Source organism: Neodiprion virginianus, chromosome 6 (assembly GCF_021901495.1).
Source record: "Neodiprion virginianus isolate iyNeoVirg1 chromosome 6, iyNeoVirg1.1, whole genome shotgun sequence".
In the NCBI taxonomy this organism is placed as follows: Eukaryota; Metazoa; Arthropoda; class Insecta; order Hymenoptera; family Diprionidae; genus Neodiprion; species Neodiprion virginianus.
This window is the reverse complement of record NC_060882.1, coordinates 17,273,707-17,288,595: the sequence shown is the minus strand read 5'-3', so window position 1 is coordinate 17,288,595 and position 14,889 is coordinate 17,273,707. Positions and strand designations below refer to the sequence as shown.

The 14,889-nt window shown below is 37.7% G+C and overlaps 1 protein-coding gene and 3 long non-coding RNA genes across 7 annotated transcripts in view; 2 read left to right on the top strand and 2 right to left on the bottom strand.

Annotated features, from left to right (window-relative positions):
* Positions 1-14,889, top strand: part of LOC124307415 (uncharacterized) — a 94,239-nt gene that overhangs the window by 11,730 nt on the left and 67,620 nt on the right. The window lies entirely within an intron of this gene.
* Positions 2,580-3,501, bottom strand: LOC124307422 (uncharacterized). The gene is made up of 4 exons (XR_006908811.1): positions 3,465-3,501; positions 3,123-3,252; positions 2,941-3,016; positions 2,580-2,857 (listed from the first exon to the last, which is right to left on the bottom strand). It is a non-coding gene; the product is annotated as an uncharacterized LOC124307422 (long non-coding RNA).
* Positions 3,841-8,693, bottom strand: LOC124307424 (uncharacterized). The gene is made up of 3 exons (XR_006908814.1): positions 8,629-8,693; positions 4,544-4,673; positions 3,841-3,896 (listed from the first exon to the last, which is right to left on the bottom strand). It is a non-coding gene; the product is annotated as an uncharacterized LOC124307424 (long non-coding RNA).
* LOC124307360 (odorant receptor 67a-like) lies at positions 11,141-14,348 on the top strand. 3 transcript variants are annotated; one of them, XR_006908783.1, is made up of 7 exons: positions 11,141-11,525; positions 12,087-12,493; positions 12,643-12,742; positions 12,849-12,950; positions 13,057-13,215; positions 13,303-13,437; positions 14,090-14,348. XR_006908783.1 is itself a non-coding variant. In XM_046768970.1 (6 exons), exons 1-6 carry the CDS (start codon positions 11,232-11,234, stop codon positions 13,357-13,359), a joined length of 1,119 nt encoding a protein of 372 aa, XP_046624926.1. In that variant the 5' UTR covers positions 11,141-11,231; the 3' UTR covers positions 13,360-13,684. The 3 variants fall into 3 exon arrangements, 1 of the variants encoding a protein (XP_046624926.1); XR_006908782.1 differs by having other exon boundaries at positions 14,003-14,114; XM_046768970.1 differs by lacking the exon at positions 14,090-14,348 and having other exon boundaries at positions 13,303-13,684.

Sequence of the window (14,889 nt, the reverse complement as noted above, 5' to 3'; positions counted from 1 at the left end):
GTAAGCGTGAACCAGGAACCACGGAGCGCTTATCCTGGAAGTCGAGTTTCACCGCGTAGCGGACCCGAAGCGCGGGATCCGGGAGGTTGAGAACTTGGTACTCGAAATTTGCGGAGCGCGACTCTCAACCGTCCGCTCTACTGCGCGGTTGTTACCCGACTGAGGAACTCGGCTAGCCGATTTTAGATTGGTGACGTCACTTTCCGAACATCCGAAAATTCAAACTTTGGTTTCGAACCGTAATTACTTGGTATGACGATGTATGATGTATGATGATATGATATGATGTATAATGATTTTAGTATTCACATTTCATACAAGACATACCCACTTTATCTCTCCTGCCGATTCCATACTCAAGCGGCCAGGCCCTTCGATGGTCAGCCGTTGACTGAAGATATATCCTTCAGTTAACGGGTCAGCTAATAACGCTGCCGTTCTGCGACAGTTGGATGATGAAAAATTATGCTCGTACCTTTCAAATGTGTGTTAAAATACACTCGAAGTGTTAAGAAGCTTCGTTCGTTCTCTCCCTATCACCTTTTTAGGTCTTTAAATCACTACGCTGCTTCAAATACTGTTTCATATACGAAGCATCCATTTTATCTCGTTCAAAATTAGCGCATCCGTGATGTATTACAGTTACTCTGAATTTTTTTCCATCCGAATGCTTTTCGAAAAACAATTCTGCTTCTCTACCCAACGTAGATGCTTCACTCTCGACTAGCTAGAACAGCGTTTCGATTATATGCCTACGAAAATTCAAGATCGAGAGAGCAAATGAAAAGTTGTTGGAATAATTCTGAATATTAATGTTATGGGATACATCGAGCGCGTGTCGAATAGAATCCCATTTCGAAATGAATAATTCTTCTCTTTTCATTTCATAGCTAATCTAGTAACATAGGTAAATAGGATGGTTGGAGGTGTTCGGAAATGGTAGGACATTTCAAAAGTTAAAGTCGACGATGATCCGGTGCATCGAATTTATCGTTACAAATTTTTTTTTTCCATGAGACATAGAGTATTCAACAACGGTAATGCAGTCCTTAAAATTCATTATTCATCTCTGTGTGGAAAGCTAATTCGCAAGGCGTGGTATTCTAGATATGTCAAAACTAAGCTGGCGGCACGTGTTTGCATTGTTAGAAAAATACCCGTACTCTACATACACTGTTTCTAATCTTTTGCTACATTTGGTTTAATCCCCATGCTTCCACAGCACGAATAGTCGGAAATGTTTTTGATTATCCATAATAAAGTAAAAGAAGTAACAAAGTTTAAATTCATTGTTAAAGCTCTAATGAATACATCAAACTGCGGTCGAATTCATTTATTATTTGCACATGACCTCTGTATATTTGATAAATTATTCCTAAATACATTGAAACATATGTATTTAAAATGAAATATCATGCAATGGGCTGTGTAAACTATAAACTATAATTTCTATCAAATAGCTGCTTTTATGTCAACAGGGCTTTGAGACTCAGTTAAGTTGGATCTCGATTTTTGCCATCGTATGTAGGACATTGGGTTACAAGAACAAATGCGAATTACGAACAACTCCGTATTAGAGATGAGGATATTTTAGTTCAAGTATACCCATACACAGAAATCCGTATGAGAATATACTAAAACCTCTGTGTTTATTGTAAAAATCTAGTTTTAAACATGTGTATATATGTATATACACATGCATAAGTATACATATACATATATACACATACATGTACATAAATAATCGCCAAGAAATTAGAAACACTCACAACTTGTCGCAAATAGAGTAAAACGTAAGGTTAATAATACACAAATTACACAAGCGCACCATAAAACGTGGCAAGGTTAATCCTAGTGCAGTGATTGTATAAACTGAAGAAATATACATTTACATATACATGATATAAATTAATAGACTAGAAAAAAGTATTTAGAGAGCTTATCTAATTCCGATCTTGTCACAATAGATCATTAACATAATCAATATACGGTTAAAGCTTTATTAGCTACATTCACTATTAGAGATAATATTTTTTATCCATTTTTATAGTTATTTAATTTCTTCTACAACAATTTTTCAAACTTCACCGCAAAATGCCCAAAGAGTTCTCGTAGTGCAAATACGAGTCCAATTACCTTACAGATGGCATTACATTGATTTTTGCCTTCTCGCGTCGAGTTATAAATACAGAGAAATCTCAGTGAGAGCTCATTTCTATAAGATTTATTGTAGTGCTATATTCGTAGCTGTACCTGTTATTCTATATTATACATATACTGTCCTAAATTTTAAACACACAGCACAACAATGGCTGAAAGCACAATGGCAAGAAGAGAGGAGCAATTTGCATCTTAATAAATCTTTTCTTCTTTATACGTAGCACAGCGATGTCACGTCGGAAGATATATACTAGTGGAGCACAAGGTGGGGCACAGAACTGAAACATAATTATGTTGAAAATCTTCAACATCTCTTACAGAAGGTAGGTACGTTGCCAGACCTTATATACCAACAATGAATATTCATGGAGGCTATATTCATAAATACTTACAAAAGTAAGCTAATATTTTACCCGCAATTGCTTGTTACTGATAACTTGATATGATTACAATTTGGTTTATTACGGTTTACTTATTTTCAGACAATCCTGAAGTTGTATTCCAAGTTTTTCTAAAAATTCATCGCCTGAATAACATTACGAACTTCAACCTCATGATAATAACGGGACCGTGAAATATACAAGTGTTTATCTCGCACGGATTCAAGACAAGGTGAAAGAAATCAACCCACCTTTCAATATGTAGTCCGTTAATAATGTGGGAACCGTTGGACTATCCTCATCAATAGCCTTTAATACTGAAAACAAAAACATATTATTAATTTCGAATGAAGTTATTAAGTAATTGTTGGTACTGTTACCAAGAACTTGTAAAACTTACTCTTAATGAGGACTTGTAAAGCTTGATCATCAGGTGGGCCACTATCCACGTGATAAGGTATCACTGTTGTCAAATACTGTAAATTTCCAATATATTTTTGTCAGTTTAGAAACGTATCTCATAGGTCTAACAAGATTGACAAAGTACTAATCAGACTTTGCTCGTAAATCTAAGATGCCTACCTTGGAATCTTGTATGGATCTATGCTGCGGCAAAGGGCTGTTACTATTTTGTATTTGGTTTCTCTTTTTTGTCACGTGGTGATGTCTACTCGTCTCTCAATGCCAACTCAGCTATTAGAGTTTCGCTGAGCTAAGAACACATCAAAAATATTATGTAAGGATTATTGTAATTAATTAATTAATTAATATGTAATAAATTGTATTAGCGCGTTTATAGCTACTGAATTTGTGCTTGCGCGAAAAATGAATTGCGATAATTTGTTGTAAACAAGACTAGTTTGAAAAATTTCAAATACAAATAATTGCAATTGTCATAAAATATTATAAGAATGTTAAACTCACCGAGCACAAATCCTCGTCTTCCTCGTCCTCCTCCTCGTGCACCTCCGACCACCTCCAACCACCGCCAACCACCTCCATCAACCACCGATAACCACCTCGGGTTATACCTTGAACAGTAGTACATAGTTTCAGTATAAGAAGACTTCAAAAATATTGTGTAATGATTAGTATAATTAATTAAGTAATTATTAATATAATAAATTTTATTAGCGCATTGATAGCTACTGAATTTGTGCTTGCGCGAAAAATGAATGGAAATAATTCATTGCAAACGGGATAAGCTCAAAAAATTCCAGATAAAATGTAATAAAATTGACACTAAACATTATAAAAATGTTAAACTCACCGAGCACAAATCCTCATCTTCCTCGTCCTCCTCCTCGTCGACCTACGACCACCTCCAACAACCACCGATAACCACCACGGGTATACCTGCAATAGTAAAAAATATTTTTAGTATAAGAACCCATCAAAAATATTGGGTAAGGATTAATATAATTTTTTTATCGACACATTTTACCAAGAAGATTATCAGAAAATTATAAAAAATCATCGAAACTTTATTAGCGCATTGATAGCTCCGGAATTCGGGCTCGCGCGAAAAATGCAATAAAATAATTTATTGTGTACGTGACAAGTTCAAAAAATTACGGATAAAATATAATTCAATTGCTATTAAACATTATAAAAACTTCAAACTCACGGAGCACAAATAGCTTTTTGTAATTCGTTCATATGTAAATAGTTGATTATAATTATTTATTTCATACCATTATCGTATACAAATGGTTAAAAACTGAAAGCAATCAATAATTATACAGCCAAATATCTAAGTAACACCGAAAAAAGGTCAATAATATAATCAGATAATGGAGAAAAAGCATCTCTCACGTCGGTTTAGAGTGGAAACCGGGTTCTCCAAATGCTGCTGTATGAAAGATTGAGAAAAATAGACATATTTTTTTTTTCAAATCGATCAAATACGATAATCTTCAATCGAAACGCTGATTGTCGGCATTTTTTTTTAAGTGGAGATGACTAGCGAAGATTTTTCAAATTTTGAGTGTATTTTAACTCACTTTTGGACAGTGGAAGAAAAATTTACTCATCATCAATTGTCACAAAAGGGCGATGTTATTAGCTGGTCATTGAAGCTCCTCGCTGCTGGAATCTTAAATTGGCAAGAAAGATGAAGTGCGTGATTTTTGTCTGAAATGTAAAAACTAAAATTACTTTGAATTGACATATATTTTCATTATCGATGAAGTGAAAAACTCAGAAAAAAACGTTATATCACATTCATTTTCGTTCAGAATTTTCTTGGTAAAAATCGTTACTTTTTATGTTTGAGGTCGACAATTAATATGATACCACGATTTTTTGGGTTATTTTGGTACATCGATGGTGCGCGAATCAAAAATAACTAGTTTCAAATCACTTGCTCGCTGAAGCTCGCTCGGGGTCGGATGCCTAGTGTAACTGGTTTTTGTGCTCGTGCGCTCGTTTACTAGTTGTCGGTGTTTTACCATATGCGATAGTTGTAGGGGAGACTGGGGCACGATGACTTCCCAAAAACTTCCGGTATTTGCTTTACAGTACACAGAATGAACACTGGTTTTGTGCATGTGACGCAAACCAAATCTGCCAGTAAGATTTTTTCTATGTAATGCTACAAATCACATTCACACATGCACGTAAGTATCACGTATTGTGATTTTATGACAATAAGTTTCGTCAAAAAATACCACAGAACAATCAGCTAAGTGCTAACAGATTTGAAACACCACGCACCGCGCACAGCAATTTTAGCTCCAATTGAACGACGTTATTGTCATGTATTCCTATGTATACAATGCCAACTACTCACCAATTGCAATTTCTCAATCCTGGTCGTTAATTTTTTTTTCCGATTCATCATTATTATCTGAAGCTTGCATATTAGTTTGATGGTACAAAATATGACGTTCTCAATAATCAAACATACTCGTCAGGTTGAGGACCTGGACAGCCAGAACTACGGAGCGCTTGTCCTGGAAGTCGAGTTGCACTAGGACTAGGAGACCGGTACTCGAAATTTGCGGAGCGCGACTCTCATCCGTCCGCTCTACTGCGCGGTTGTTACCGGACTGAGGAACTCGGCTAGCCGATTTTAGATCGATGACGTCAAGAGAAAGAAAATTTGGGGTGACGTCACTTTCTGAACATCGGAACATCCAACTTTGGTTTCAAACTTCAATACTATGGATGATGTATGATGTATGATGATATGATATGATGCATTATGATTTCAGTTCTTACAATTCAGACAAGAAATACGCACTTTATCTTTCCTGCCGATTTCAGACTCAAGCGGCTAGGCCCTTCGACTGTCAGCCGTTGATTAAAGATATATTTTTCAGTTAACGGGTCAGCTAATAACGCAGCCGTTCTGCGACAGTTGGGTGATAAAAATTTTCGCTCGTACCTTTCACATGTGTGTTAAAATACACTCGAAGTTTTTAGAACCTTCGTTCTGTCTCTCCCTATCAAAAAAACAAAAATCGCCACAATCACCTTTTTAGGTCTTTAAATCAGGACACTGCGTTAAATACTGTCTCATGTACGGAGCATCCATTTCATCTCGATCAAAATTTGCGCATCCGTAATGTATTACTGTTAATCTGAAATTTTTTCCATACGAACACTTTCCGAAAAACAATTCTGCTTCTCTACCCAACGTAGATACTTCACTTGCGACTAACTAAAACAGCGTTTCGATTCTATGCCTACGAAAATTCAAGATCGAGAGAGCAAATGAAAAGTTGTTGGAATAATTATGAATATTAATGTTGTAGAATACATCGAGCACGTGTCGAATAGAATCCCATTTCGAAATGAATAATTCTTCAATTTTCATATTATAGACGTATCATTGTAGGTAATCTAGTTTGTCTCTTGGAAAATTATAAAATTTACAGTATGCATTACGTATTAATCGTGAATGGATCATATATATTAATATCGTACATGGACCGTACATAAATATATACTGTTTGCTCTCTGCATCATTATTACATCTGATCTATTATTATTTATGATCTATGTATACATTCTTCTCTCGGGTACCTAACTTCAATTAAATCACTGTTTCGCTACGAGTTTTGGAAGAAACTTATTCTCATTATTAATTTCTTGTATCACCGACAAGTCGGTAAGTACACATAGGCTAAGTACTGGCTTGGGTTTATCATTGCGAAGCCTGTGTTACGTAGGAGTCAACATAGGAGGTGTTTGGAGGTGGTTGGCAGTGGTCGAAGAGAACGAGGACGACGAGGACGATGAGGGGGTGGAGAAGAAGCAGGAGGAGGGGGACGAGGTGAACGTGGAGGACGAAGGTGATCGGAAGTGGTCGGAGGTGGTTGACGGTGGTTGGAGATGCTCGGAGGTAGTTGGGGTGGTTGGCGTCGGACGCGGTTACATGTCTTCACACGGGGATGATCGAGCTGATCGACATTTCTGAGTCGCAGTCGACAAGTAGTCTTACGTACTCACATTGTACCGACTCAATCTGAAGCTTTTATACTGACACTCCTTTGGCTGCTACGAATGTCGGTGTGAGCTCGTTAGGTAGAGTCGATAGAGCATAACAGTCTTACTCTCCTAGGCCCATCCGGACCTACTGGCTCGCCGAAAACTGGTAACAAAAATTTACCCAGGGGTGTACGTCTTTATGTTCTTCAGTTAACGACAGAGTGAAGCGAACGAAACAATAAGAATTGTAAAATATGTATTTGAATCGAATGCACAGAAAAGTGATGATTGTCAATATGATACGATGAACAAAGAGTCACTATTGCGCATGCGTGGGAGAGTCCAAAGCCAAAATGAAATGTAATTGATTTATAAAAGAAAGCACGTGCGAAATCGGTGTACAAGCTGATTGAAAGTTTGTACCGGTGCAACAGAGATAACATTACCCTTCCATGTTCGCTGTCTCTTTCTCTCTCTCATTCGAGTCTTTTCATACTTCAGTGGGTGAGGCAGGGTTACCCGCTTAGTCCATGCCTATTCAATTTAATGATTGCGGATATGGAGGAGGAGTTGGCAAAGGGAAGGAAAGTAGTAGGGGTATGGCTGGGGGGAATCAGAGTCCGGACACTGGCTTACGAGGATCATATACTGATGTTGGCAGAGCAGGGAAGAGGAGATGGAAGTTACGATTAGGAAGCTAAAAATGTGTATGGTTAGGAAGAGGCTGGTGGTAAATGTGTGGAAGTCAAAGGTGATGAGGTGTGGACGTTTTTTACCGCTATATCAATTTAGGAAACTCCATACAAAGATCTATAAATCGGTATTCCTATTCTCCAAGAAATGTATTACGCCCCCCCCCCCCCCCCCCCCCCCCCCAAGCTCGATACAGTTCTGAGTGATGCGTGACAAAGTCTAGTCACTTGATATGGCATAAGGCCCCTGTTAGTGAAAGATCTCGAGCCGGATACTACAAGTACCCAAATTTCCTTTTGTAGTAGCTATAGGTCTCACAGTCACCCCTTTTGATTGACTCAAAACAATAATAGTGGGTTCGTGGTCGATTCAACGATTAATAATATGGCCACCAGATATGAAACTGTACTTCAGGGTTTATTGGACAGGCTTTTCATTAAATCAATCAGTAATTATTCAACGCTTGTGTCAACTTGGGTAACTTTCTAACGGTTATCCGTTCAACACGGGTCTCGTCGCGAGCAGAACCGGAGTAGGCCCCAGGATGACTTGACTTGGTACTACCTCGCTCGAAATCATCGGTCAGTACCTGTATTATTTTAACCGGGGACAGCAAGCCGCGCCGGTTTCCCGACGCAGAAACCACCCTGGGGCTGCTTAGCAACCCTGGCAAGGCCAGCGCACGCGGCTACACCAATTTTGTGTGAATTGTTATTTATTTTCAAGTGTTCTTGATCCGCGGACTGTACCACGCTGGTTCTCCAAGGTGTCAACCACCCCTGGTCAAAACCTCAACCATGAGGTCCCGGAAAGGCCAGCGCGAGAATCACCAACCGGCTCTACCCAGTTCTGCTCTCGCATCTAATTACTCGACCACAAGTACATCAAAAACGCGATCCAACGTCATTTAATGATCAAATCGATCATTATGAGTCTCGATTCGCCGAGTTGATAGCCCCACCTTCACACGGTTCACTGACTCACTCTCGCACACGTAACTAGCTACTGTCAACAAGACGCACGTGTTATCTCTTCCGAGTTTCGACTGATACTGATCTGGTTTTGGATTCTTCTCCGTATTCTCCTCTCGCTTGCTCTCGCGGGGATTTTCAGAACTTTGGACTGTACTGTCTTGTTGACTACTCGCTATATTCATTCACCCACACATCGTAGTATTGTAATACATTCTGTCTCTTTACTCATCTCTAGTTAATCTATAGCGTTCCATGATACCGAATTTACATTTACAGAACTCCATGATAATCAATTCATACATACTTTTTTAACTGTAACGAAAAACGTCTCTAACTTATTTTCACTTTTTGTATAGGCTTTACAATGACGCATCTCAAAAGTTTTGGTGGATGGAAATCTTCGACGGTAGCCGAAGGTTACACCAAAGATTTCATCCACTCCAAAAGAAGAACGAGAAAGCAAATAACGGACGTTATTGTTGGACCATCGACTGAGGATATCATGTGAGAAAAACCACAACCGAAACGGTCCAAGCTTGACATTTCAGCTATGCAGTCAACTACCAATATTCAACATATTTCAGATATGCACAACAAGGACGATATATCGTTAATTATGATACATTATAGTAATATCAACATACATTTCCACAATTGAATTTTGAAACTTCACGGAAATTTTTATTTTTTCGATGAAAAATTATTATAACATACGAAAAAAAAAACAATAACAGCTTTTTTGTATAAAAAAAACATTGTAATTTTGCTTTTTATGTGAAAGTGTAATTATTTTATTGGTCAAAAAATTAGAATATTATTGAAAGTTCATAATAATACAGCAAGAAGTAGTTCAAAATTGAAAAAAAGAGAGAAAAACAAAGAAACTGACAAACTCATTTGCGGGAGAAAAGACCTACTTTTCTCCCACTTATCAAGTAAAAAAAACTGACCATTATTGTTGAGTTGGGAATGAAATAAATATGTCAACTGTGACGATCTTCGATTTGTTTATGAGCCTTTACATTATGGGAATAACCGAAATGTCGAAAAGTAGGGTTGAATAAATTTGTACAGCAGAGCAAAGCATGAGTGAGCGCAGAAAGCAGAGTTCTGGGAATGAGAGGAAATAGTCAAGTGTGCACAGGATGTGCGAGGGATTGTTATTCTGGTGAGATGAAGAGGCTTCCAGATAAGAGAGACGAAAAATGAGTTGTGAGTGCGAAATGGTGATGAGCACGTAACATTAATATAAAGCACTATTCACTTTTCTTTCCATTGAAGTTATTCAGTTTTTTAAAAATATAACATTTATAATACTATCAGTATTTGTTTGATTGAGGACTCTTTTACCTCATGGGTGGATCAACGCAAGAAAAAAAAAAAATCAAAACAAAAAAAAACACTTTAACGTCAGCGTTAATAGTGCTAATATTGTTGTCAAAAATTTTTAAGCTTTTTTGTTCATCCCAACTAGCACAGAAGAGATGAATACTTGGTTCGTCTTTTGCCTCAATTTCTATCGAAACTCCAACTTTGTTCCGATTTTATAGAACATTATAACATAATGAAGATTTACTTATTGTTAAGCTGTTTCGATATAATTCGAGTTCCAAGAACTTTGCGTTGTTAAATTCTGTTCACCCAGTACTAAGAGCTAATCATCCGAAAGTTTCGGTGTACATTCACAGAAATACGGATATTTTTTCATTCTTCTGAAAAGATTAGTTTACTTGTCATAGGCCATTATCGTGTGACCTTTTAAATGGATACCTAGGTTGTATTCAATTTTGAAATATTTTACATCGAATTTCAGTATTATATGACACCGGCTATTGCAGCATAAATGTGTGATATTATTATCAATGTTAAGTGTATTTATGCACTTTCTAAAAACATACGAGGACGATCGATAAGTTCGATTTTAATAAAAATATTCAAAATGTGTTACAAGGAGATCTTGCAGAGCGCTTGTGAGGGTAATAAATATCAGTAAGTTACTTCAAAACCGTTATACATAACAAATAGTTTGAAGTGATTCAAAGTATCAAGTCTAGCGCTAGTCACAAAATTTCGAAATTTCGACACGCGCACAATCACACATACCGAAGAGTTATGAATGGTGTTTATTATCAAATAACGAGTCAAACCGGCATACCGAGGATATATATGGTCAAAACTCAATCTCGTCTTTGTAATAAGATCCATCGATGGTCGACCTCGCAATTAGAGCTACTACACATTCAATTTAATCGAGTCATTCTATATGCTTGCGTGGACTCAAATTGGCAACACTTAAACTAATTAAACCCAGTATTATCTATCATAACGACTCCAGTGTGACTGTAACGTGTGTAATTGCTATGAAGCAAGGTGCAGGTACCTCCCTTTCTCTTACAGGGCCAGACCAATCGCAGGAAAGGAGCTATTCATAGATCGAATTATTAGCTTAATCGCTTTGGAACCAGAAAGCTGGTGCTGTCATTCCTTGTCGAACCTGAATAGAGTTCCGCGAGTTCTGCCGTAGCAGCAATCCATAGCTGAACTATAAGGCAAATTTTAAAACGACGGATCGGGTTATAGAGCGATTGCAATGAAATACAAAGTTACGATTGAGACTGCCATCGCTGTTACCAAATATTCAATCCTTCCAACTTGTTGCTGGCCACCCCCGATTGGAGCGAATAAATGGGCTGTCCGACGGTATAATATTTGTGGTTGGTTAGCAATGGTTCTCGTGGTAATCAACCTGCTTTCTATCATTTACAATATCTACTTGAACAGAAATGATATCGACAGATGCATAAAAATTTTGGCAGAAATGGGAGCCATTACGGCGACATGCATAAAAATACTAATCTGCAAAAAAGAACGACTTCGTCTTCAGGTGAGGTGCAAAGAGTAATGCTTTTTTATCCGTTGTTCTGTATTATTAAAAATTCATAAGTATTCAAATGACGCGGGAGAAAGATTTTGCCGTGAAATGCTCCAGTTCTGAAATTTGTTTAACGAAAATACAAGCATGCGTACAAAAGCGTGGAAATCGGTTTTGGTCAAACACCCAACCCTACCTATAAGGTCAGCATTATAAATTACAATGGATAAGAAAAGATCCGGTAACGTCAGTATCGACGGATTAGTAATATTATTATATCGAGGGCTGAGAAACAAAACGACGTAAGCCACTGTTTTGTTGATTAGTACCTTTATCGCAGTAAAATCATCGAATGCTAAAAAATTGTGGGTTACGTCCTTTTGGTTGTCAGCTCTTAATATCATATAGCTTATCAAAAGTCTGTATTCAGTTAAATTTTTTTTCTATACGGGCTGCCTTACTCAAGCACATTTGGATAGCTATCTATTTATCCCCAGTTATACGTAATCTTTCGCCTTCACCGTCCTAAGTGGCATCCAGCATCCACCCTTAACTGCATAACTTCTTGAACAGGTTTTGGTAGCTGAAATGGAGAATTTCATAAAGCAAGCTACTGGCGAGGAGAAAGAATTAATTCAGGCCTACGTCGATAGATGTTTCGTTTTACACACGACTGTTTTTGTCGGCTGTATCCTCGGCCCAATAGTTTTCATCGCTGGCCCTATTTTCCAGCCACAACCATTTCCGGCTGATGTTGCTTACCCATTCGAGGTGAACTCAACTTGGCTGTGGCTCTGCATGTATGTTATGCAGAGTATTTCCATCTTCCACGTTGGAAGCATGGTCATGGTAGACTTTTTGTATGCCATGTTATTGTGGTACGCAGGCCTAAGGTTTGAGTTGCTAAATCTGGAGTTCCAAAAAGTAACTAACACGAACGAATTACGCGGCTGTGTAGGGAAGTATCAAAAATTAATAAGGTAAAATTGAGTAAAATAAATGTTTGTAGTTGATTTTTTGGTTCAGTATATTTCTACGTGGTCGGAGCTCACTACTATTACGATTCTGTATAATCATGTATTGAGAAAAGTTATAAGGCGAGACCCTTTGTAGGTTGATTTTATTTCAGATACACGGAGAATTTGACGGCCACTACTCGTATTATAGCCGTAGAAATTACGAGCCTCGCCATTTTTGCCGTCTCAACCGGAGGTTTCGTAATTATTCGGGTAAGGCTGAGCTGCGAAATATTCTTTGCTCCGTAATACTTGGAAAATTGGGTGACTGATAACATCGGTTTTTATTTTACATTTGAAACGAGAAATGAAATTACAGCCCTCGGGTAAATACGACTTGGTAAAGTTCATTTTCTTCGAGGTAGTATCGACAATGGAGCTTCTTTTATATTCATGGCCTGCGGACCATTTGATGAAAGTGGTGAGTACGAGAAAAAGAATAAAAATAAACATGTCATAAAAATCAGAGTCGTCGTATATTCCGTACCGGAAGCTAACCCTTCATACTTGATTGTTTCAACGCCTAGAGCGAAGAAGTAGGCGCCTCTGTTTTCAACAGCGATTGGATCGGCAAACCACCAACAATGCTTAGAAACATGCTGTCGATTATGCAACGATCGCAACGACCAGTTGTTATTTATGTTGACGGTCTAGTTCCAATATTATCGCTTGCGTTTTATGGATCTGTAAGTGCTCGTGTCTTTTGGTGCGATTTTGAATACTCGATACCGCGTCCTCGTGTTTTCATCACCTTCTGATATTATCGTTTTCAGACTATGTTGGCAAGTTTTTCATACCTCACAACGCTACGTACAATAGCTGATGACTAATGGCGGTAAACTAAGAATGATTAAATACCGTCGTGAGGGCGTTTACGCTATGTAAACATTTAGCGGAAAATACCATAGGTAATGTCACAGAATCTGAGAAATCGGAATATATTATTGCATAAAATGGTAGAATTTGCCAAGTTTAAATCGATATGCGTCACTTCCTGGATCAAAGGAAATCGTGAAGTATCATTCTCAGCGTGTTTTTGAATTGTAGAGTATTTCATTTCCTTTATAAACGTATCAAATTATTATTATTATTATTATTCGCTTGCCTCACATGTAGCCTGTGTGAAATTTTTAGTGTTGGAATGTAAACACACTCTGTTACCAATATCCAACTAATAAATCAATTATATTGTTCGAATAATGAAAAAATATAAATTTACACATTACTATTTGCCGTGTCATCGATGGGCCATGTATTATTTACAAGTTTATTAATAGAAAGCAGTCAATCGTACGTGTAGATAGAAAAATTCCTGTCTTGAGTATACACATTGACGTTGTTATTAATATTACTATTGCCATTTATCAAAAGGAAACGGTAAAACTTAGCAGGCTGAAAGACTGCTCGTGGGCAAAATAATTGTACGCTATTGGTCGGTGAAATCGTAACGTGGTCATATTTTTCGTCTGCAAGGCAGGGGAGCCAACGAACAAGTCGTAATATGTCAAATTCCCCGTGTCAAGTGGCGAATTGAAATAGCTTTGCTATCATGACTCGTAGCACTCCCAAATCGCTACATCAACTACTCGATACCTGCTCAACTTAAAGAAATTTGCATCACCTGAACAATTCCCCTGAGTTAAGTTTGAATGCTGAAGCTTGAGATGGCCAGCCTGCGTGATAAAACGATAAAGCTCCCATATACGCAGTCAATGGCTCAATCATCTAAGCTTCACCGTTCCTCTCGGTATGTGAAAATAAATAGTGATAATAATTGAGCAATCACAGTAAATAAAATAAAATCCGAAATTCTTACGAAAATTGTAAAATGCAATTTACATTATTGGAATTAGTTGAATATAATTGGAAGATCGCCTTGAACATTATATTTTGCGGAATGTCCAAGAAATATTTCAAGCATTTTAACAAATTTTCTGACCTTCCCCGACTTATCCCTACGAAACAAAATCCCCTAATATTTCCCGTTTCCCTCGGTTTACCAAATTTTCATCACTTGTGATTTCCGATTGAAACCTAAACCCGACGCGTTCGCGATGCTTTCCGTCAAACCTGCGCCTCCGATGTTGAATTTGGAAATTGCTTTCACTAGGAATTTTGCTTTGCTTTGTTACGATTCGGTTGCTTGATGTATTCGTATCTACTAGGTATTTTCAATAAATCTTGCTCAGACTTTTATTAGTGTTCCGCGTGCGGTACGAGCCAGAAGCTTTCAAAGGTTGGCAAAATTTTTTCCAGAAAAATTTCTTTTATCGGTGTGATTTTGAAAATTTAACCCAGAAGTGCAGCTGTAACGGAGATTATCGTGAACGCATCGGATCGAGGTTTGAATCGAAGGGCAC